Genomic DNA, 24,997 nt, shown 5'->3' with positions numbered 1-24,997 from the left:
CTTTTTTTAAGGAGGTCATACTTACACTGTCACTTATTCTGACCAGGGCCATTGGAGGCTCATCGTGCCCGTCCAGTGCTCTGGGGAAGTCTGAGTCAGTAAAGTGAAGTGATCTGCCCTGAAATCACAATGGGTGGCCCGTTAGTCATGGTAGATGTGTCACTTCACAACTTAATTCCAACACCAGTACAAAAGAATAAATTTTAAACCAAAAACAGTAATGCTGCGGGGTTACAGAATGATGGAGTGGCAACAGTAAAATGGTTTTGCTAGAGCGGTCTTCCTATCGGAGACTAATGTGGAGAAGAGTTTTAAGTGGAGAAAGTGGAAAGGGCACTTAGAGTACAGCAGTGCTCGCTGCAAAGGCAGAGACTGTAAGTAGACGAGTAAGCTGCCTAGAGAGCTATTCACAGTATGAGCCTCTTTGGTGGACTCGGGTGCCTTAAAGAATGCACATTTGCTTCTCTGTCTTTCAAACGGATCCCCTCTAATTTCATTCTTGTTCTTGCTAGTAAGCCACGTAAAGAACACTGTTTGGTCATTTACGTCACATACACAGAGAACTTCAGCCTCTCTGTCTAAAATGTGCAGTGTAGTACTAAAGAAACAGTAGGCCTTGGTTTGAATGATTCAGAAAGAATATGATTGACTCTCTGAAATGGCTAAAAAAAAGCTTTAATGTAAAGTAAGAAGATATGTATCTTATGTTTCAACCCCACTCTTCTTTCAAAATCAAAAGGTTAGTTTGTGAAGGATCATAGCTGGGGCTGTTAACTGAGTAGAATAAACGTTTGGTCTAAAATATTATCATTTGGGCTTTTTTTGATAAATTGGGAATTTTTGGTAGCAAATGTACTTCTAGTAGTTGTATCAATAGGGTGCGTTCTTCAATGCTGATGAGGCCTAGTAAAAGATTGGGTGTGAATGGTATCCTATCTGACTCTGAGGAAAAAACTCAATTACCTCTCTTAGTTCTATAATAACATTAAGATTGTCTTAGCTCCATCTTGATAGCCAGCTTCAAAAGAAGACACTATTTGGGCTTCAGATGATGCTCAACAAAATTAAGAGAACTGATATTCAGGGAAAGTCAGACCACATAACCACCCTCTGACCTCATCCTGTAATTTCCAGCCTTCTGGAAATGAAATGTGTGTCCATTCTTCAAAGTGTGGCAAAGGGCTGTCTTCCCATTAAGCACTCTTGCATATTACTAGTATGATATACAGAGAGAGAAGACATTTGGGAAAGAATTTAGGAAGGGATTTAGGAAGGGAGTGTATTCTCACGCTCTGTTAATAACATTCCACCTCTTGTTTTCATCTATTCAATGTGCTGGAGCGCCAGTTTATTTCTGAAGCCAGAGTTCAAGCTTTTACTCCCAGGTAGCAGCAGCTTTACAATGAAATTTTAATCCCTCAGTGTTGTTAGACTCCTATCTAGAGTATAGCTGCAACTATTCTTGGCAGGCGCACACACTGCTGTGTGTCCCTCAGTCCCAGTGAGACAGAAGAAAGTTCTCTGGCCGGGGTGTGGATGCAGGCACTTCACTAATCTTATACATAATCCATCCTGGGTTGCTGGGGTACTCAAAGTTGAAACTTTGCCTTCTGATAAAATTCAGCTGGATTTTTTATTTACTCGACTCTGATCCCTTTGGGAATTAGCCTTTATTGGGAGCCAAGGGACTCTAATTCAACTAAGCCTTAACTTTGCAGACTTCTCTTACTAATTCGCTCTTGGTATACTTTAGCTATCGTAATACCGTCTTTAAAAAAATGCCAAAGCTCCATCCTCCAGTCACTGATTCTGCTAATGGGCGCAAATCATGTTAATTTTTAAAATAATAGAAGGATATTGGATTAAGTCACTAAAAAAAAGCTCCTTTTCCCTCTCTTCCAAGCTGAATTTTGCTGATCAATTCTGCATCGTGGACAGTTCTATCTTCTCACAGGGGAGATGTCATTAGGCACATTTATATTTCTGGTGTATAAGGGGAGTCCCACTCTCACCCATTCACCTGTGTTCACACTGATACCAGACTGTGTCTGCTAATGTTAGGTCTCTAGAGAAAGACTTAAGTAAACTCTGGGCCACTGAGTTCCTGTGAAGGTACCAACTACTCCCGTAGGACTTGGACAGTGATAAAGAATAGTTACTTAATTTTTATATTTCAGATGACATTGAAAGTAACCATATCTCTTGTTTAGCCACAGGCTCCTTATTGAATTTTTTAAAAATTGCTTTTGAGCAATAACTTTTCCCTGGTTGCTTACTTAACCAGCCATACAAGTTGAGACTTCTTTCTCTATGCCTATTTTATAATAGCTGCTCTGGGAGAACAGATGAAAAATAGTAAGTCAGTTAGATATTTTATGAGTATTGAAATCCCTCCCATTCAGAAATGTAAATAAAATAACCAGCATGAGCAATCAGCTTATGTCAGATTCCATGGGTTTATGTTACATAGGGAAATTATAGTGCAACCTGAAACATGCTTCTTAATGAATTCATAGTCGTGTCACAGTTGAATGTAAACCCTTGAGCTTTTTCTATTGTGAAGGGTTTCAGAAATCACCTTTTATAAACTGCCTAGGGAAGGAGGAAAAAACTAAGATGATACCAATAAATGCTATCACTGTTAAGTGGCTGCCTTCCTTCCAGTACCAAATCATGCCAGTTAAGTAAAACAGACACTTAGGGTATTACTCACGTTTTGGCTTATTTAATATTCACAGATATAAAATATATGTTCCAATACTCTGTTTCTGAAAGTGGCACCAGGAAGGTGCTGTGGAGGCACTGGGTTGTCCTTGTGGTTTTTGTCTTCAGAGGTTGGGGAAGTGCAGTTAGGAAGTATGACAGAAGCCTGATGGATAGCTCCGTTTTACCTTCAACACGTGCAGGAAGCCAGGGACCTAATTGAAAATCATGAAATTGGAATTCGTCTCTTGTCTTTGGCTGCTGCTCTAGCAGCCTGTAGTGCACAAGACCTGTCTTCCCACTTATTAGCGAACTGGTTTTGCAGTCCCCAGAGCTCTTTTGTAGCCCTCCTCCTGTTCACCGTGGCCTCAGGTGTGATGAGTTTGCCAGCTACAAGAGTCCAACATGCCAAATGGGATACAGGAGACCTGTCAAGTTTAAGTTTGGAAGTAAGGGAAAGAAGCATGCGTGTTCTATTTGAACTTATTTCTTTTTTACATTCTAATTTTGTAAGACTTTGGCTTGACTTATAATCCTGTAAACATCATGATTCTGGATAGGATATTTGATATCTCTTATTTAGCCCAGAATCTCAAATGATAGGGAGCTGTAGTTAATGATACTTCACATTTTGTTAGGCTTTATAGGGTAGCTCTCTTTTAGTCCCTATATGTATAACAAATGGAGTCATTTGTGCTTCCCCACAAGTGCCCTGGTGTTTACTGACATAGATCAAGGTGCTGTGTATCTCTGTAGGGGACTCCGAACCTTTTGACAGTCTAGGCACATACAGTCACCTCGCATTATTTAAGTCCTGTTCTCAGCATTCTAGTTTGTCTATATTCCCCAGTGTATATAATATGTACTTGCTTGAAATTCCTTATATATTGCTTGCACATTCTTGCTTCTAAGTTTCAGTGTAAACCAGTTTCTATTTAGAATGTGTTCCTCTGACTGCCCTCAACCTGTCCATACCTTATCTTTTAAAAATCCCACTCAAAAGCTAACCATTGTAGAAGGCCTGATTTCAGAAGGCCTTATTCTGAAATCTCAATCACCCAATTCCTGAATTCTGAGACTTCTTGTTCTGTTAAACTGTTTCTTTGTAATTATTGCTTCTATACACGGTCACCCAATGGCATAATGATTCTAGAAATGATGCTCCTCCTCCATCCCCTTGTCTGTTTTTATTACACACAAACATTTCGAAGTCCCACTGACAACCTTTATAATTTCCCCTGGGTTCTAGTCCACTTTCCGTACCCTTTCCCTTTCCCTCCTAGCTGCATTCCTGGAGAAACAGGGCATGAGTTCAGGGCTTGGCCGCCTCCTCAGCGTGTGTGTGGCAGCCTGCTGAATAGGTCCCTACAATCGGGAATGATTTCACCCTTTGGTTGGACATTCTCTGCATTCTACTCAGACACCTCCAAGAAGTAGATGTGAAACCAGGAGTAGATCTGGAGATGGGAGTAAGGGAAATTTCCACTGAAAGCCAAGTTAGCTTTTTCCTTCCTTTTTACACAAGACCTATGAGCTGCTGTCGTCAACAGCTCACCCGACACTCTCCTGCTCTGCCTCTTTTCCAGGAGTCAGGGTTAGTTTAAGAAAAAGCCTCTTGCTAGAAGCCATGACCTCGTACTTTTATCCCCTCCATCTGGTGTGCGGCCTCATGGGGCTGTGCTGTTATGCAGGAGGTGAGCAATGGAATTCTTTAGATGATGACTTCTGAGCCCACATGCGGAGGCAGTGGGGGTGGGAAGCAGGGAGAGCAGTGAGAGCCAAGATCGATAGACCAAGAAGTAAGGTTTGCTCTGGGACAAATCCTGCCTATAGGTGGACTGTTTTCACGAGGTGTTCTTCCTCCAGCTCTACTGGAGGCTCAGGGCAGGATGGTGTAGCATCCCAGGTCTGTGATTGATGAACGCTGCATTCCTGCAGCTTTCCCTCCTGCCTTCACAGTTGGGGTGCAGGGGTGGGATAGGTGGGGATGTGAGGGCTTCTGCTGTCTCTAACAAAATGTATTCCAGCACCGCACAGGGAAGGGTTCCCTTTGCACACGTTGTCTTGGAGCTGCTTTGTCTCATGGTCTTGGATCTAAACAGAAGCCCAGATTTTGAATGAGGGTGGGAGGAAGGGTTGAGAGCAGCAAAAGTTTTTGATCAAGTGAAAATCTGTTGTCTGCCTCATCTTGCAGGGGTTTCTCTGCAGGGTAGGTATTCCTTGCCTGGGTGGAAATAAATATCTGTCTCAGCTAGAGGTCCCAGGACCTTTTACTAGGCTGTAAGTAGGCATCTGGCCTGTGGTGGGATGGTTTTTTAGCACTGCCATTCCCTGCTCATTCTTTCCTAGCCCAGCAATTGACAGCATTTTAAAAAAGAGTGACATCCCAAAGGAAATTCTAACACATACTTTGAAAGCCCAAAGCCTTAACTTCCTCACGTGGCTTCTCATGACTACTTCTATTGCCTTCTCTTTTAGCATCACTTTAAAAGGACTAGATAAACTAAAACAAATGGTTAAGTGTTAATTTAAAGAGGGAAAAAGAGCCCTGGCTGGTGTGGCTCAGTGTATTGAGTGCTGGTTCGATTCCCAGTCAGGGCACTTGCCTGGATTGTGGGCCAGGTCCCCAGTTGGGGGTACATGAGAGATGACCACGCATTGATGTTTCGCTCCCTTTCTCCCTCCCTTCCCCTCTCTCTAAAAATAAATAAAATCTTTTAAAAAATTAAAAGAAGAAAAAAGGAGTAGAAGGAACTAAGAGCCCTGAAAAAAAAGAAAAGAAAAAACTAAGAGCCAGAGTTGATTGAATTGTGGACTACTTAGTATAGTGATCATGAAGTGATGGTGGTAATTGCGGCAGAAATGGCAAAAAGGGGATTCATTGATGAGGTTAGAGAAAGCCTAGGCCATTCCTTTTATAAATTCCGCTCAGATGTTCCCTCCTAGAATATTTTGTATTAGTTTATTCTGAAGGTGCTGGGACTGTGGTGCCTCCAGCCCTATGTATCCTCAGTCTTTGAGGAGCACCCAAGATCTGGAGTCAAAAGCCCTAGGTTTGAGTTCTGGCTGAGCCACTCAATGCCCATGTGACATTGGACAAATCACTGAGCCTCTCCAAACAGCACCTGTGCAGTGAGTGTAACTCCTGCCTCACAGGTTTGGTTGAGAATTATGTATCTGCTAAAACATTTTGTTCATAAAAAGCTTTTCATGAATATCCCACATTTATTCTTGGGGAAGCCCTACCTCAAAAATTGTCAAATAGGACAGCTGTGGATTAAACTGGATTCCTTTTTTCTTCACTGCTTAGCCTTTCTCTTTGGTCAGGCCTGCTTATAGGGGCTGGTGATACTGAAATAAAGTCACCAGATTTTGGCTCCTTTTGGTCAAAGAAAGGGAACTCCTGTGTCCAGCTGTTCCATCCATAGACTCAGGCAGAATGGATGTGAGCAAAGGCAAATTTTAAGCCAAGATAGTTCCGAGTTAGGGGGCAAAGGGGAGAATGCTTACCGGGCTTTCTCAAATCCAGGATGACTAAAACATCTTAAGTAGATGAGGAATAGCCATAAAGATGCTCAGAGACCATGTAAGTCATGAAAGGGAAGTAGGAAAGTGTGCTTGTAAACACTCCCTCTCTTCTGTCCTTTTGGGCTCAGGGTCAGGATATCACTGACACCCCACTAGCTATTGCCTGAAACCTGCCAGTCACCCAAAGAGAAGGGCGTCTGGGAAATTTCAGTTCATGAAGCAGTAACTATGATAATTTGCCCTAGGAAAGCTACTGCTTGCTCCTCTCCAGTACCTCTCTTGGGGAGATCATCTCTGGAAAGCCAAAGCTGTCCTGCTTTCTAACCTAACAAGAGTTAAAAGCAACAGGTCTTGAGCAGTGGGACCTGCCCACAGCACAGAGGGCACCAATCCTGCTATCTCCGGAGTGAGTCAGCCCTAAGAAATCTCTGACCCTTTGTTTGTGTGCTAATTGTCCACTGTTGATCCCTTTCTGCTTCCTCCTCCTGCCACCCCCAGTGGACAGCCGGTCCCCAAACCAAACAGCTGCTTGCATGTTAATAATGTGACTTTTTAAATATTCCTTGGTTGTCACTGAACCTCTGTTGTTGGTATGATTTTTGAAGGATTTGATTGAAGTCTAGTTGCTTACTGTTGGGGAGAGGGAGGATTAGAATGAAAGACACTATGTATATGTCCATATATGTTTATGTATATATGCACCTCATGTGTATATGTATCCTCATGGTTGTGTACAGATGGGGAGGGAAAAGTGTGAAAAGGAAGCATTTTGAGTTTTCCAACACTGCTTCAAAGACGCCCAACCCCCATAGTAGCAGGCAATTCCTAAGTGGAGGGTGGGGGCAGAGGCCTCCACCAAGGCCATCAATAACCAGGTGTGAGCTATAGGTCTCTGTGTAATGCAGAGCTCTCCCGTATTTCATTTCTGCACCCAGGGGGCGGCTCTGCAGGATTGCTTACGGAGAGCTCTGTGTCTGGCACCTCTCTCCACAAGGCCCAGGAGCCCAGGGTCCCACCAACCTGCCCAGGAATGCATCACATTGTTCTCTGGTGCTGTAATTTGGCTGCAGGAACGAGGCCGACAGCCTCCCAGGGATGAGAAATACGTCCTCCTTTAGGCTTCTGCCCTGTGACCACTGAGGGCATTGAAATAAAAACTCGGAAAGGCAGAGGGGAAAAAATTCTAATTATCTCTCTTATATTAAGCCAATGTTCTGAGTGGGTCTGAGAATTTGGCAAGGACTTAGTGGTTGGTGTTCTTGCTGAGGGAGGTGAGAGAAAGGGGAAGAAATTACTCTCTGCAAAAGGGAGGAAGAGAAATGAGGCAGTGAGTGGTCATGAGTCAGACCTATAAGGCTTTTTGCAAACAGACCCTCAGGGCCAGGCAACATTTGATTCTTTAAAATAATCCCAAATCCCTGGTTGCATTTTTCCAACATCACTCTAAGGAAGAGTACGGATTAGTGCTGTTACTCAAGGTTGGCAATGACACAGTTTGGCCCTTACCTTCAGGATGCAGTTAAGGCTGGCATCCTTACTTTTACATAAGAGAAGCTGGTTACAGGTTGTACAGCTGAGATACTTCAGTCACATGCCTTCTCTAAAAGATTCCAAGATCTTTGCCCTGGCTGGTGTGGCTCAGTAGATTGAATGCAGGCCTGTGAACCAAAGGGCCATTCGATTCCCAGTTGGAGCACATGCCTGGGTTTTGGGCCCGGTCTCCAGTGGGGGGCACACAGGAGGCAACCACACATTGATGTTTCTCCCCCTCTCTTTCTCCCTCCCTTTCCCGCTCTCTAAAACATAAATAAAATCTAAAAAAAAAAAAAAAGATTCCAAGATCCTTAAAGGATAATGTCTCTTCAGTTAACTTTGTATCCAAATAGCACTTTCTGCCTACATCATACCCAAACATTAAAAGTTAAAAGAAAAGAGGACCCATAGGAAGGACTGGAAGAGAGGAGAGGGGCTAAGGGACTGCTGGTTTGAGGGACAGACCTCTGTTGAGTAGGGGAGGGCGGCAAGAGGGAGCTATTAGACACACTGAGTGAGTATCAGCAGAACTAAGTGGAGCCCTGACTACACCAAATAAAGTTCTCATTTTGCTGCTTGTTCCAAATAAATTAGTTTCTGTTTGTATAGCACAGAATGGACACCAGTCGTCTAAAGCCAATCGGAATGCAGAGGCAAGCTAAAGAGTAAGAGGAAAACTTAATTGCTTGGCCATCATTCCTTCTTGGAGCCACATAACCTCTGTGGTGGGGCTTACGTGGACCTCTTGTCCCTCCCTGTCCACCTCACTTTTCAAACCTCTCAGTCTCTGGACAGCTCACTCATCTCTTAACCAGATATAGGAAAACACAAAACTTGGGTCTTTATGAATTAGAATTTGGACCCTAGAGAAAAGCCCAGAGCAGTGTTAGATGCCAGAAGAGGCCCACTTCCTTCCCGAGGTAAGAACCAAAAAAGGATGGATGCTAGAGCACAGGTAGATTGAACTCAGGTTGATTTCCCATGGGAGGTCTATGCTATCATTCATGCGGTGGGGTGGATGTCTTTGTGAGATCACGGTTAGCTGGGACCTGAGGCCCTCCCAGGCGCCCAGCACACAAGAGCCCAGCACACAAGACGGCACCCTTTTGTAAACTCAGTTAACTCTATTCTTGAGTTCAGACGGACTCTAACCCTCTTACCTTCCCACTACCCTAGGGCTTTCCTCCTCTTAATCCCAGCTCTAGATGTCAGAAGCTCTTCTCTTCCCCCGCCCCCCATCTCCCCCTCCCTAATCCCACCATTGGCTCATCAGTTATCCAGTTGACTCCACTCCACAAGGAAGACATTCCCCTGGCCTGACTCACTCAGTCCTATTTCTCCACAGGAATCCCCTCACCGCAGACCACAAGGGCCCTGACTAGCTCATGTTTTGTGTTAATGGATGTGAAATCGGAGCAAATCCCCTCGCCAAAAGAAAAACCACCCCAAACTCTCCCACACAGGTCTCAGCAGGTTACACAAATATTAGTCCTATCATCCAAATAAATCTGCCCCCATGGCCCAGAGCTATGGCTCCCTTCTGCTGCCTGTGCCGAGTGAAGCTGTTCCACAAACATGCAAGGACCCCAAGGGATGTTGGAGAGGAACTTGGGAAGGGGGGCACAGCTATGTTCAGAATTCCTTGTGTAGGCTCCCTAATCCACAGCCTGCTGTCAATACTTTATTGTTCTGAAGTAAGTCTTGATGGGCTAGGCCAGTTAGGGGCTTTGGTAGAGTGTCTGTTGGCTGGAGTTCGAGGCATAATTAAAACTCAGTATCTAAGATAGTTTCATACCATCATTTTACAGATGAGAAGATAGTGGCTCAGAGAATTCGAGTATCTTGCTTAAAAATATCAAAAACAGCTGTGATTCCAACCCATGTCTGTCATAACTGTAAATTTCTACACTACTCTGCTCCTTTAAAATATCAGCAGGCAAGTGATAACCACTGTTCAAATCACATAAAAATAGGACATCACAGTTTTTGGGGCTCCGTGTCATACCCTCTTGCTGACTGTCTGCTCTCTCTAGAGACTCGGCTACTGCAAGCTGAGTTAGGCAGCGGGTAGTAGTGTAAAAGCAACTCCCCATTGAAGCCCAATACGGAATGAACAAGGATGATCACCAGGACTGGGAGAGTCACTAAACAAAGATTTGTTGAATAAATGGGGAAAGGCTGCTTTCTAAGCCGTTTACCACTTTGGCCCCAAGGCCCCGTTCTCCTTCCCTCTGTAGTCACTGGATCCCACTCCCAGCCTCAGAGGCGAGGATCCTCTCCTGCAAACTCCCAGAGCAAGAGACCTCTGCCTGCCTACCGTGCACTGGCGCCTCGGGTGGGCCCTTGAGATCAGGACTGTGCCCGCTCCTGCCTCCACGCGCCGTACATCTTCTTCTCCATGTTCCCTCAACCTGCTGACCACCAGGATAATGCATGGCGAGTTTAAAAAATAAAATCCCAAGGCCTAGGCAGACTGACTAAATTCCGCTTCCTCAGGACGTTTCCAGGTACTCTAATGATCTGGCAGGCATGGGTACCACGGCACGCCCTCACTTTGAACAGGCAGCCAGTGAGCAAAAGGGCATGTGCTGTCCGATACAGAATGAAAAGGGGGGAGAGACTGGAAGAGAATGTATGTTTGTACAGTTATATAATTTTTTCCCCTTACAAAACACAGCAGTTGATAAACATATGAGCATATGAATGGAACCTTGTCCACTGTGGGTAACTCTCATCTAACTCTCAATAATGGAAGAATGTTGCAGCCTAAGAGTTTCTTTTGGGGTCCCAGGCAGTCTGCTCAAACTGACCCAGGGAAGAGAGACGCGGTTTCATCTCTGTCCCATCCACCCCAGCCAGGTAGGAACGAAAGGAAGCACTCTCCAGGTACCCTTCCTCATGCACACACACAAGTGTCAGGAAGCCAGTGCAGGGGACAAGAAACATGAGCCTTGACTGCGTGCTTCGGTGCAACTCATTCGCTCTGAAGACCCCTTCTGACCTCCAGAGCGGGCAGTCAGAGCCGCTCAGTTTCTCACATGCCCTATCAACTCCTTCCCAGGGCTCAGGAACCAGCCCGGACACCAGAGTCCCTCCGGATTATGCTCCAAGTCCTTAAATAGAAGCTATAGCATCCCAGGGTTGAGGGTGGAGGAAGGTGTGCATGCAAAGATCTTGTGCTTTCGAGTCAGGAGGTTTGAAGTGGAGGGATGAGTGAGGTATTTATATTTCAGGTCTGGTCCAGCCACTCTGCCTTCTTGGGGGCCTTGCAGGTGTGGATGTCCACAGTGTTTCTGCACTCCTTGCACCGCACAGCACAGCACCAGTGGAATTTGCACTCACACTGGGTGACCCGGGTGACTCGAGTTGTGTCATAGCCTCGGCCACAGCACATGATTTCACAACCATCTGTCCCTTTCGATGTCTTGCTGCAGACACGGCCTGCAGTGCCCAGGGAACCTGGGTTGGGGAAGAGAAAGAGTGAGAACCAAGTTGGCACTTACTCACTCCAGCGGCTCCAAGTTCCCTTACCTGCATCCTTACCAGGAAACCCCGAGGAATCTCTTCTCCTGAAAATACCCCTCTGGCCAGCCTGATCATCCTCTCCTGGCCCTCCACCCCAGGCCGGTTTCCTCCTACCACAGGGGCTGCCCAGAGACAGGGAAGTTGCACTACACAGGGAAGTAGTATAGTGTGGCTGTGAAAAACATGGGCCTGGTGTCAGAGTGTCTAAGTTTAAAGCCTGCGCCTGCCACTTTTTAGCTATGTGATTTGCAAGTCAGTTCATCCCTCTGAGCTTTAGTTTTCTCATATGAAAATAGGCATAATAATAGCATCTAACTCAGTGGACTGTTACGTTATCGCTACAATCTCTATTCAAACCAGGAGGTGAACTGAGTCTCTTGACTGGGGGGAGGCATACCCCCACGGAATTCCTGAAGAATATCCCTTGCCTTACCCTCGCAGTGGGAACTCTGGAAGAGCTGGAATGATGGTTTCCCCATGCACAGAAAATGCTCAGGACCTCTTTCTCACTGGTTTTAGCAAAGGAGATCCTGTCACCAGATCATAAAATGATAGAATTTTGGATGGGATAGATCCTAGACAGTATCTTCTCCAACCTTCTCCCAGAGATGGGAAAGTAGCTAGCCTGGGAGTTCAGGAAGAGGAATAAATTAACTGATTTTTATAGCAGGAGTCTGCACATTCCACTGGGATATGGGAGGAAAATGCTATATAACTTCTGTATTTGCTTTTTAATCTATCAATTCAAAAATACCTATTCTGTATAGTGTTTATTTTAAATATTTATTTATTTTTAGAGAGAAGGGAGGGGAGGGAGAAAGAATGGGAGAGAAACAGCAATGCGTGGTTGCCTCGAGCACCCACTACTGGGGACCTGGCCCGTAACCAGGCATGTGCCCTGATGAGGAATTGAACCCAAAACGCTTTGGTTTGCAGGCTGGCACTCAATCCGCTGAGCCACACCAGCCAGGGCTATTGTGTTTTATAATGTACATATTAGTACAGCAGAACCTAGATATAATTTGTAAGTAAATGTACACATAAGAGAGGTGCATGCTGGAATTTTTTAAATGATAGGAATATATAATTTAAAATGTCAGAAAACCACGGCTCCAGGGTGTGGCCGACTAGGTCTTCTATATATGCTGTTCTCCTAACTGCAAGAGTTGGGTCTTAAGTCCTTCATGTGCACGAGAAGTCTCTTCTATCCTCTGCAGCTGAGATATCCAGTGTAGTAGCCACTGGCCAAATATGGTCACTTAGATTTTCAATAAGTAAAGTTAAATAAATTTTAAACCTTAATTCCTCAGTCACACTGGCTGTATTTCAAATGCTCAGTAATCACATGTAGCTCAGTGGCTACTGTGGTAGAGAGCACAGATGTAGAACATTTCTGTCATCACAGAAGGTTCAGTTGGACAGTACTGCTTTGAAGGGAATTCCTGGCTCCATATTCCCTTCGGGATGACTTGGACCCTTTGAATTCCAGGCCCCACTTTGGGTTTTATGAGACTTAATTTTATGCCTCTGAGAAAACACATATATGACTCACCTCCCTCCTAATTCCAAAGATCCTTTCCCAAAGGGGCATCTTAGGTGTGGTTGCTAGCTAGCATAGGCCTACACCTGGAATGTGATGGAATGATTTCCAGGCATTTGGAAACTAGTCCTCTCAGTTCTATCACAGGAAATCACTGGGGGAATCAGATGGGCTCCCTCAATCTTTTTGTCTCGGCACCCTTTGAAGTACACAGGCTGTTTTCTCTGTTATGTGGGTAAAGCCCCACCCTGGTTCTGTGCCCAGGTTTGCTCTGAACCACTTGACTGTCCAGCAATGACAGTGATGGTTGAAAACACAGTACCAAAGCCCTGACCAGTGTGGCTCACTCAGTTGATTGGGCATCATCCCGCACAGTGAAACGTCACCCGTTTGATTTCCTGTCAGGGCAGGTGCCTGGGTTGTGGGTTCGGTTCCCCATTGGGGTGTGTATGAGAGGCAACTGATCAATGTTTCTTTCTCTCTTTCTCCCTCCCTTCCCCTCTCTCTAAAAGTAAATAAATAAAATCTTTAAAAGAAAAAAGAAAACAGTACCGAAGACCGCTGAGGTTTTTTATTCCACCTCACCCAAGTCCTGACTGCTGAGTCTGAGCGTGGGAGTCCAGGACGGTCGCCAGGGGAAGGGCCGTTTGGGGCACTGCATGTTGTTCCTAGTTTCCCCTGTCTGAACCTGAAGTCTGACCCAAGATGGCAACTTCATTCCTTGGGGTAATACCATATCACCTTCAGCATCCCCAAGAACTCCACCACAAATACCTGTCACAGATACTGGCTGCTTCCTGTCAGTGGCTGGCCTTGGTATGAAGCTCCTCTTTCCTTGTTTCCCCAACTCCACATTAAGTGTTCAATGGCAGCACACTGATAAAGCCTTTCAAGGTCATTTGTGGTCTGATCCCAACCAACCCTTCTACTTCTAATCTCCCTTATCGGAAATCTTCACTCAGTCAGATTAATCTGCTCCCTGTTCCTGGAACCGATCATGTACCACCTACCATTCTGCTTCTGTGTAGACAACATCATCTGCCTGTTCCTTCCAGCTATCCAGATAATCCCCACACTTCAAGCAATGGCTTACATTCCACGTTTTCAAATCAGCTTCTCAATCTCTCTAGTTATCTCTCTTTTGCAGTTGCATCTGCCTACCTGTTACATCTCACTTCTTAGCTAGATTGTAAAAAGCCAGAGACTTAGGGCTGCATCTTAGGCTTCTGTGTAGCCCACACATTGCTTGGTACTGAGAACAGGTGACTCATTTAACAGTCACAGAGCAGTGTCTCACTTCTGTATATCATGCGGACCTCAGGCCTGCAGGAGCTGAGCGTCCTCCCCTCTCTGCCTTGGGCATCACTGGCTGGCAGGCCGAGTCATCAATCCTCGATCTCCTTCCAAGGTTTTCATGTCAGGAGACTGACTCTTCCCACAGCATCCCCTCCCTAACTCCTGAGGATGAACAAACCGTGACTACTCAGGGGTGCTGGCACTAGGTCTCCATGTACCCGCCCCCCCCCCCCCTTTCCCTACTCACCTGCAGCCTTGTCCAAGACACAGTAGTCTGGGGAGTTGTCAAAGTAGACGAGGTCAGTCCGGGTGGCACGGCGATAGCCTTGGCGGGCTGCTGTGAAGTTGGCACCGTCCTGTGTGGCTGTCACCTGCACAGCCCCATCATAGCGCCGCCGCAGGTAATCACCCGTGCGACGGAAGTCTGAAAGTGCACGCCAGCAGGTGCGCAGAGTACAGGAGCCACTCACACCATGGCACTTACACTCCAGCTTCAGAAACCGCCTCACAGCCTAGGAGGGAGGGAGGCAGGTAAGGGAGAGGCAGCCAGGCAGGGCACTTTAGTCATCCCTCAAACTAAAAACACTAGTGCTCTGAGATCTGCAGGACCTGGTCTTGGCTGGCCATTGGTTGTTCCTTCCCCCATCAGATCCCACCCATTCTTCCTGATCAAATTCAAGAACCTCTTCTTCCAGGAAGCTTTCCTGGATCCACAATGCTCTCCTTTTCATGATAGGCTGTTTGAACTGTAGGGCCACAGAATTCTGTTCATGATTACAGTATGCTCGCACATTGTGTATGTTGGAGTTCAAGGTACCATGCCCTCTGCTTCTGTAGCATGTCATTTTCCAGCATAGGCAAGGCACATAGGAGGTGCTCAGATGCCAGTGAGCTGACTGGAACAAGCCCTCACCCTCTCCAGTCTTTATGGAAGCACACTTTTTCCTTCTTAAAGAGGTATTTCCCTCCTTTTCTCCACCTGTCCCTACTTTCCACCTCATGAAGACTATGCATCTGGCTGAACGTAGGCATTCCCAAGCTCCCTTGCATTTATTGCTCCTGTCCCAGGGGTTGGGGTGCTTGGAAGGAACCCAGAAGCCCTCAGCACTTCCACATTCACATTTAGCCCATGAGCACACACACGGTCACCCGCAGCACACAGGAAGGCACAGGCACAGCCATGAATACTGACTGTGCGACCGCAGCGGTTGTTATGTAAGTTCATGAGGGCCCGGGCATCCTTGAGCCTCTTCTCCTTGGCATCCACGAAGGCCTTGGCAAAGCGAACACCGTAGTGGATGTTGTCACTGCAGCCACCCCAGTCAAAGTCCCCACGTTGGTCATGGTGTCTGCCACGGGTATAGGGGTCACAGCTGCACACACTCAGTTCACCCTGGCTGCAGGCACGGGTGATAGCGTGGACCACCCCGGCTGATGAGATGGCATACACAAATGCTGCCTCCCTGCTACCTAGAGAGAGGGGGGTGGAAATGTGTCTCAGGAAGGTCCCCTTCTTCAGCCCACGGAACCCCTGACTGTGAAATTTCTCTTCTTTTTTTCTTTCCTAGAGCAGCCCAAGCACCTTCTTTATTTAAATTGCCCTTCCCTTCCAAGAGCATTCTCCAGAATATCTGACCCCTTGCTCTACCCCTCACTCACTACTGTCTGTCCCCTTCTTTGTACTTCTGACCTCCTGGGTTGACCTGTACCTGTACTCTTGCTTCCTTCCAAACTCCCTGGATCCATCCATGAAGAAGTTTCAGGGTGAACCGTCACCTCCTACGGAGTGCTAACCCTGGCTCAGCTACGCCTGCCTTTGTCCCCAGTCCACGCCTTTTCAGGCCCACTCTGCTGGACAGTTCCCCAACAACAGAGACCCCAGCCCAGGGGGGTCAGCATGTTTGGAGAGCTCAGCTACTTTCCCCTGCCTGCTTCCTTCCTTCCCTGCTTTCGAGGACTGATGAATCCTCACTCCTGTCCCTCTGACACCTCTGGTTTCCCATCTCATTCCCTTTCTCTTAGTTTACTGTCATCTAGCTCTGCTTAGCTTTTTTTTTTTTTTTTTTTTTTTGCTGAGCTGGTGCCAAACCACATACTCTCCAAATATTTACATATCACCTTTCTGTTTATCCCTTGCTCCCATTACTGTAGTGTCTGGAGTACTGGAGTGAGGGTAGTGATTGTGGTGATGAGAACCTGGTCCTCAGCCTGGCAGTGCACGGAAACCCACAGACTGCGGGCTGGGGAAGGATGGGAAAGGGTAGAAGCAAGAGGGAGGTACTCAGGAGTGCCGCTCCTTTGTCCCATCATCCCAGAACACTGGGACTTAGAGGGGCCCCTGGCTACACATCTAAAGTCCTGAGGTTCTGTTCCCAACTGTATCCTGGGCTGTGCCCACAACCATTTCTCTGATTATGAAGTAGTGTATAGGACAGGGAGAGGGGATCACACCTCCCCTATCCACTCAGCACCCCAAGCACAGGACAGGGAGGAGGAGCTGGGTAGGGTGGAACAGGAGCCTACTTCTGAGCATGACGCGGCCAAAGACAGTGTGGTCCCGGTCCAGGGTGGTGCAGTTCCAGCGGTGGTGGCGGAACTGGTGCTGGCACTCTCGGATCCATTCTCGGGCACCCTCGCCCACCGAGCGCATGATGTCAGGGTAACGCTGGCACAGCTGCCGCTGCCGGCTCACCAAACCCGGGATATTGTCACAGATCACTCGGGTCCCCAGTGCCCCGATGTACCTGCAAGGTGGAGATGGCCTTGTCAGAGCATCTGGGCCCCTTTTCTGCAGCAGGAGAGGATTAAGGGGGGGAAAGTTTTGGCATTCAGACCTTGGAGTGGTTCCTTCCCCTTTCCCAGCCCACATTCCCTGAGGCTGACGGGTAGAACCAGTCCCCACAAACTCTGGAGAAATAGTTATATAGTTGCAGAGAGAGTAATTGAGTGGTCTCCAGCATCACCAGTTTCCCAGCCAAAGGCCAAAGTGACACACACTCCCAGCACGCAGGCCAGGTATGTGTCACATACACAAAAAACTGTGGGCATGTCACATAAACCCATTGCCTGTTTATTTAATAAACATTAAGAGCCTCATGGAAAAATAAACTAACAAAACGAGAGTCTGAGATAACACTTTTATACCCACATGTAAGAGGCATGTCCTGCATGATTGGTCCATGAAGACATGGTTTGGAGGAAGAAGGATGGAGACCGGGAGGGGCCAGCGAGCAGAGACACAGAGGGCAACTCTGAGTAACATTTACAGCCCTTGTCATTCCCAGCCTGAGGTCTGGGGAGGAAGACCCCACTCCCAACTCTCCTCCCCTTATGCTGTCTTTCCAGGCCAGTGGCCTTTTGTAGCTAATGAGTCTTGATTCTTTCCAATCCTTCTCCCCAGCCTTTTGGGCAGGATGTCCTGCATGGGCAGAGGGCTGTTGCTGTGGGAAACCCAAGGCCAAGATGGAGCAAGACAGTGACACTGCCCATATTCCAGTCCCCAGTTTGCCCAATATGAACTATTTTAAGAAGGTCATTGGGGGTGGGCTACTAAAAGACGGGTGGGCTGCTAGAGTCATTCTCAAATTTCTCCAGGCAATGTTTTCTCCTCATTTAAACACTCTTAGCCCTGGACTCCACCGCCAGCCTCAGGAAGACCATTTCATAGAGAAGAGAGGACTGTATCATCACTTTTTCTCCCCACAAGGCCACCAAAAGAGATCTGACCAATTCACCCACTTCTCACGCCCTTTTTATCTCTCCAATACCCCAGCACCTTCCTTGATTTGCTGGAAATTCTCCATTCTCCTGTCTTAACACATCAAGGGATGCCTTCTCTCCCCTTTTCCCAACAGGTGGGGGCCACAGAGGGCAGTTGCTACCACAGACAGGAAAGATTTTGGTTTGGGGTGTGAATGAGCCTGTGGTTTGGGAAAGAGCCCCAAATGGGCCTAGAAGTAGGTGGGGAGAGGGAGGGTGGCCAGTGGGTGATGGGGCAAAGCCAGACTGCCCCAGGCTCGATGTGCCCCCTTCCCCCCATTCCTACACCCCATCCTCACCCACAGACTGGGTCACCACTGGTGATACCAACTAAAACAAACACAGGGAGGGCTGAAGCTCGCCTCCCCTGGACCTCAGCAGGGCTGATGGGGCCCATCTGTCCCGGGGGAGGGGTGAGAGGGCTGAGAAATCTCATGGAATCAGCGTCCCCAGCACTGTCCATCAGGGCAGCAGCTTCCAGGAACAAACAAAATAAACACCCCAGGCTGGGCCAGGCCGGAAAGGGCCGCCTGACGCACAGCCATGAGTTACACCCACTGCCGCCGTGCTTTGTTTGGAGATTCAAGACCGTTGGAGCTGGAGCTCGTCCCTGTCTCACCACCATTCTGCTTCCCCAGTGCAGCCCGAGTACTGCCCTAAGCGATGGGTGTTTGTTTTTTTTTATTGGGGCTTGGGAAGAGGGGGGTTGGATGGGTATGGGAGACCAGTCATCCAGCCCTCATGAGACAGTCTGGAGTGAGGCAGGCCAAACTCTGGCAAAAAGTCCTTCCTGTGGTCTGACTTAAATCCATTCTGCTGTAGCCCACATTGGTCCTCCTTGTTACATCCTTACTGAGCGTGGGAACATCTGTTCAGTATCTAAGATGGGAAGATAATTAAGATTCTCCTCCTACCACCGCACTAAGTAGCTACTTGAAGATTCTACAGAACAGGGTGCATGTCTGCTGACCAGTGAGCCTGAGCCTGAGCCGGGCCCCAGCTCCTTCCCTTCTCAGTTCAACACATGCCTGCAAAATGCCTATCATGTCCCAAGCACTTAGCCCAGCTGTTAGGGGCACAAAGATGTTTAAGGGCTGGTAGTGGTGCGATGCCCCTGAGTCTAGCTTTGTTTACCCATCCAGAAGTTTTCAGTTCCTTCCCAGCTTCTGACCCCAGGATGATTTTCTTCACCTACTCTGACTATCCCTGCCCTTGACAAAGTGACTCATATCCTACTATCACTCTAGCCCCTCACTACTCAAAGTGTGGTTCCCAGAACAGCAGTGTTTGCATCACCTGGGGATCTGTTAGAAGTGCAGCGCCTCAGGCCCCATGCCAGGTCTACCGAATCAGGATCTGCACTTTCCTGACATCCCCAGCTGATTTGGATGCACTGCTCCGTGAAGGCATGGACTTTTGTCTGTTTTGTTCACTTCGGTATCCCCAGTGCCGAGAACAGTGTGTGGCGCACAGTAGGTACTTAATAACTACTTGTTGAATAAACCCTAACCGCTCTGATTTACCCCCAACTCTCTTCTCCCCCTTAGCCAGTCATAAACTTCACTTCAGTGACAGCGTCACTCCTTGTGGACATCGCCAGCCTAGCTGCAGATGGTTTATGTTTGCGTCTTGTTAATGAGGCCAGGGAGCCTCTTCTTAGTTCCCCCTTTTCTAGTTCCCTAGGGTACACAGTTCAGCCCAGCCCAAACAGGGCTTTGAACACAGGGATAAAACCATTACCCTCCCGGAATCTCTTAATACAGCATCATTTGTCTGGTACTGTACATTTTATAAAACATTTTTCTACACAAAAATCCTACGAGAAAGGGCGGGGGGGAGAGAGGGATCTCAAGATCTCCACGTCAGAGGTGAAGAAACTGAGGTTCAGGAAGAATAAGTGATGATTCCCAGCTCTATCCATCAGAGCTAGTCAGAGGAGAACCAGGTGAACCAAGGACATCTGACTCCAAAGTCCACACTCATTTCCATTCCAAGGGCAAGGGAGGCTTAGCCAGGAGTAGGCCAATCTGACTTCAAACTTGTTTCTGGCCACTCCCTTCCTGTCCCTCACTTTCTTCATATGTGAAATGGGGATAATAGTAGTATCCCCCACACTGGACTACTTGAGGGTTTGAGGAAGGTGATGTGCATATGCGTTTAGCCTTAGTGTCTGGAGCTTAGTGAGGGCTCATTAAATGGCAGCTACTGTTGGTAACACCGATGTTAATGTTACACCACTCTGTTCCTCTCCCTTGGCGAATCCATGACACGGTCCAGCTCTTGTGATTCCCTACAGCCGAGTCCCTGCAGAATGCAAAACGGAGCAGGGAAGCACATGCCAGGAGCCCCTGTGTCTTGTTCTGTTTGTTGTAGACTATGAAGAGACCATCATTCCCTCCTCCAGTTACATAGTGGGAGAGGGAAGGCGTGGCTGGAGAGGGAGGGAAGGGCTGTGAGGAAGAGCAGACTGTGTGCTGGGGAGAGCGTTGACCTGCTCCCGAGGGGAACGCGGACCCACACGGAATCCACAGCGTCTCCTTGGGGGGTTGTACAGAATGCCACCCTTGCTGGTTTTCTCCCTAAGGGAAAGAGATAATGCCCTTGGGGGCCTGGCATGCCTGTAGAGAGCAGCTTTCCACTTTATCCCAGAAGGGTTGCCCACAGAGGCAGGCACCTGGGTCCTGTAGCTGGAAGGGCCGAGAGGCCAGGAGATGGAAACAGCCTCTGCACTCACTGCCCACCCTGGCCCTGCTGCTGCCTTCCTCCAGTTCGCAGGGGCTGCTGAATCCCTGCTTCACCCCCTGCGTCCCCAGCTAGCTCTCCCACCCAGGGTGTTTTTTCCCAAAATCTTAATGTGAACCACGTGGGCGGGGGGAGTAGAGTGTGCAAGGAAAAGGGGGAGAGAATAGTCAAGAGGACAGAATGGGGACTCTGGAGAACTCCAGAAGGGTCTCCGGGAGCCACCTCCAGCATGCTAAAACTACCAGGCTGACTGACACGTCCTCACCTGAGTACCACATTGTCCCCAAGACAGCCCCCCAAACTGGCAAGAAGGAATCAAGAGTCCCTAAAAGCAAGCTGCTATCTGGGGTGGATAATGATGTTCGCCCGTTCTCTACAGGGCCACTGAAGAGGCATGTCCCCAGCGAAACTGAGCCCTTGAGGGTAAAGGGTGGCTTTGAGCTCACTCTGAACTTTGAAAGGCTTTTCTCCTCATCCCCCTTCTTCCCTTTCCCTTTCTAAAGGAATGTTTCAAGCCAGATGTAAGATATGGGCCTCCCTGCTCCCCCATCCAGAACCCCCCTCTTCGCCTTCCCCAACACTGCAGAGATAAAAAAGATCCAAAAGAGAGATTTTTCTGAAACAGGAAAACGGGGTGGGGGTGGGGGGGTTGGGGGTGGCGAGCGAGAGACGCATCTTGAAATGATAGGAATCTTCGGCCCAAGCTCGCTGGCCCCTCAGCCAGCTACCCTTATCCTTTCAGCCAAAATTCCGAGTCCAGAGGAGAAAAGCCACAGGGCGCAAGGGGAGAAGAGACCACACTCTAAGGTGGCGATAGGGTGGGGGAGGGCTGGGGAGGGGCAGAGTGAAGAGAGGAAGGGGGCACTGCGTGGGTAGAGAGGAGCAACAGTCCAGTCCAAGAGACCACTTCGCCCGGGGGGTGAAGAGGAAGGTGAGAAGGCTGGGCCTTTTCTTAGGCCAACTCTCCCCCTGCCCTGCTCCGCAGAAGCAAAAAGACGAGCACGGCCCAGGGACTGGGCGCAGGGGCCTTGCAGGCATCTGGTCGGTGTGCAGTGCCTTGGGGCTCCTCTGCCCTCTGGTGAAGTGTCTGGGGTCTAGGGCCTGCGAGAAGTCTGAGCACAGGCCCTCGGTGGTTTGGGACGCCATAAGCCCCTAGTTCTCGGAGGGGACCGAGAGGGTCGTCGGGGAGGACAAAGAGGAAGCCGGGAGGGGATCTCAAGGTTCCAAGTAGCATCCTTAAAACAGATGCCGGAGACAGATGCCTAAATTATGCAAACCCGAGTGTTTTGTTTTAATGGTGGGAGTTCAAGGGGGCAGTTGTTGCCACGGTTCCTATTCTAAACCTCACCAAAGCCGCGCGGCGTTGCTGGGTTGGCGACTAGCGGGGCGCTTCCACCCTCGCGCGCCGTCCCCTTCGCCACCTCCCAGGGCGGCGACCTGGGGTGATGAGGCGTTCTTGTTGGAAGGCCGCAGAGAGGTGATTGCTTTCTGAACTCACCCTGAGAGAACCTCGGAAGGCAGCTTGTGCCCTAAAACGACTGAGCCGAAGCACGGACGCAGCACATGCGACTCTGAAAGCCTCCGCCACCGGCGTCCTAGCTCCAAATACCCCGCACCCACCTCCTCGGGAGGAGAAGGCGCGGCGCCCCTCTGTCTCCCCCACTGCTGCCCCCGTCCCTCCGCAACTTCGGGAACAGCCCCTGCCGGAATGGCTCTGACTCCGTCGAAGCGCTGACCTAGGCTCCTGAGCTGCGGGTGCCGGGACTGGCGTCTTCCCTCCGGGCGCCTCCGGCCTCTCTGACCCGGAGCCTCACCCTCCCAAACCTGCGAGTCACACTCACCACCAGGACGTGTCTACGCGGGCCGGCAGCGTCAGCAGCAGCAGCAGCAGTAGCAGCAAGCAGGCAAGACTTAGGCGGGCTGAAGCCCGAGAGCCGTCGGGGGCCGCGGGTCTGGGCGCGGGGACAGGGGCGCGGGAGCGCCGTGGGGGGAGCTGCGCGGCGTCCTCCGCACCACCCGGCTTCAGCATAGCTCCCCAAAGACTCCCGCCGCGCGGCCCGGAGGGGCGAGGACGGGGCACCGGCTGGGGGTACTCAGGCTGCTCCTACTCACCCCCCTGGGGGGCCATAGGCTCGCGGTCGGCTGGGGACCTAGGGACGCCTGGGCTCCAGGAGTCGGGGAGCAGGGTCCCGGAGAGGGGCGCAGCGAGCTGTGTCTGGAAGCCGACGGCGGCGTTCGGAGCTCGGGGTGCGGTGTCAGGGGGTCGGCGCCGCGGAGTGGGGCTGCGGGTAGAGTGTGCGGACAGCCCCTCCGGCCGCGGGCTCTCATTGGACGGCGCGGGGCGGGGCCGAGGCTGGGGACACGCGCGGCCCTCAGGGCGGCTCCGCCCGCACAGCCCGGGACCTCCGCGGCGCCCTAGGTGTGGCGGCCGCCTCCGCCCCTCGACGCCGGGGCACTGTGGCGCTCCGCTCCCCCACCTGCTCCGGCTGGGTGCGGTGGGCGCAGCGGCGCCCCACTGCGCCCAGAGCGCCCAGTCCCATCCGACACCGCGCCACCGGGTCCTAGCGCCCTTCGTCCGGCAACCCCAAACCAACGTGGGCGACGGCCGGGAGCGCGGAGCAGGAGCTTGCAGACACTTCCCTCTGGCCGCTAACCTACAGTGACACTGGAGCTGAGCACGGGGGACGCACACATTTCCTCCGGTCCTCTCTCCGTTCCTGCGCTCCTGTGAAAGGGGCAGAATCGGGAAGCTGCGAGAGAATCTCTACTCCCTTTTCAACGGTGCCAACAGGGCGCCCTGGGCAGCCGGCTTCAGGTAGGACTCCTCTCCTTTAGGGCTCGTTGTCCCGGTTCCTCCGACTCCCACCCCACCAAAAAACTTTTAGACTTGTCTTCCGTCCGCCTACCAGGCCCTGCTGCTTCCCTCCGGCCTGGGGACCGGCAATCGGTGGCCGAAACAGAGGGGGCACACCTGCGGACCGGATGCGGACTCCCGGCCCGTTACAGCGCGGGCTCAGCAGAGCTTCGTCCCCCGCGGCTTCCCCAGTGCCTTGGTCCCCCACCCCCTGGGGCGGGGCTGCGAGTAGGAAAGAATCAGAAACAGCTGGGCGGCTTTCCCGAACAGAGGCCGGGGTGGGGGTCCTGCCGAGAGAATGGAAGCCCCGGAGCCATTTCTCTCCTTCGCGGTTCCACCCTTCTCCTCCCCACTGCTCCGGCTCTCCCTCCCCGCACCGCACGCCGCCCGGGGGTGTGGCAAATCGGGAAGGGGTTGCGAGGTGTTACTGCTGAAAGCGACTTCCCTCGTCTCCCCTAACACACACACACACACACACACACACACACACACACACACAGAGCCACACCTCCCCAGCTCAGCCTTGCCCCGCACTTCCCGGGCTGGCAGGTGAAGCCTCTGGAGGCAGAATGGTCCTTACAAAGACGTAAAAACTCTTCTTAAAACCCTGGGTCTCCAACTTTGGGGGTTCGACTGAAATCTGGCCCCAACCCCTTCTCCAGCCTCAGTTTCTCCCACCTAGCCTCTCATCCTCCGGTGTCTTTCAGGCCTCTCCCCTCGATTTATCTAAACTGTAAAGCCCTGGCATAAACAACGCTGTGGAAGTCGCCCACCCCCCTCAGCCCCTAACTCACTGTCAGTTCTTGTTTGGGGTGTTAGAGACGCGGGAGTGTGAGCGGACAGGGCGCAGCTGGCTGCAGAGATGCCGCAGACGTCCCGGAGGCAGCTGGGGGAGACGGGCTCCGAGGGACCTTTATCCCCTCTTCCCACCTCTTACTCCTTTACTCCTCACTTTCTGTGTCAGGGGGCGGAGTGCGTCCATGAGTTCAACAAGTATTTATTTCTTCCCGTCATGTGCCAGACCGTGCCAGCACCGAGGACTGTCAGTGAGCAAAGCAAAACACAACCATCTCTGCCCTCATGGAGTTTGCCATTTATTGGGAGAAGATCGACAATAAACAGTAAACATCATAAGTAAAACATAGTATGTAAGAAAACCGTAAGTGGGAGAAATAGATTTGTAACTAGGACGATCCAGCAAAGGCTCCATGGAGGCAGGGGTCAGTCCGGGGAGATGGCTGGTGAAGAGTGCCCAAGCTGAGGGTACAGCTGGCACAGACCTAGAGAGTGGGCTGGTGTGCAGAGCTAGCAAGGGGCCCGCCCGCTGGAGCAGAGGAAGGCAGGGTGGAGGAGCAGAGTTCAGGTAGGTGGCAGAGCTGGGCAGGTGGTGCAGGGGAGAAGGTGCCCACCCTCAGGGGAAAGGTGGGAAGTGGAGCTCGACTGGAGTCGGATGGGAGTGGGAGAGGGCTGAACAGAGACCAACCGGCTGACCCTTCCCCTGCCCTTCCGTCCTTTTT

General features: G+C 50.1%; 1 protein-coding gene across 2 annotated transcripts; it reads right to left on the bottom strand.

Annotated features, from left to right (window-relative positions):
• Positions 1 to 10,240: 10,240 nt before the first annotated feature.
• WNT2B (Wnt family member 2B) lies at positions 10,241 to 23,430 on the bottom strand. Of its 2 annotated transcripts, none has more exons than XM_024570634.3 (5): positions 22,468 to 23,430; positions 16,649 to 16,869; positions 15,318 to 15,595; positions 14,373 to 14,637; positions 10,241 to 11,223 (listed from the first exon to the last, which is right to left on the bottom strand). In XM_024570634.3, exons 1-5 carry the CDS (start codon positions 22,653 to 22,655, stop codon positions 10,994 to 10,996), a joined length of 1,182 nt encoding a protein of 393 aa, XP_024426402.1. In that variant the 5' UTR covers positions 22,656 to 23,430; the 3' UTR covers positions 10,241 to 10,993. The 2 variants fall into 2 exon arrangements, with proteins under 2 accessions (XP_024426402.1, XP_053770643.1); XM_053914668.1 differs by having other exon boundaries at positions 22,739 to 23,430.
• Positions 23,431 to 24,997: the final 1,567 nt, after the last annotated feature.

The sequence above is a fragment of the Desmodus rotundus genome, chromosome 12, assembly GCF_022682495.2.
Source record: "Desmodus rotundus isolate HL8 chromosome 12, HLdesRot8A.1, whole genome shotgun sequence".
In the NCBI taxonomy this organism is placed as follows: domain Eukaryota; kingdom Metazoa; phylum Chordata; class Mammalia; order Chiroptera; family Phyllostomidae; genus Desmodus; species Desmodus rotundus.
The sequence above is the reverse complement of the archived record's forward strand: the minus strand, read 5'-3'. Positions and strand labels throughout refer to the sequence as shown.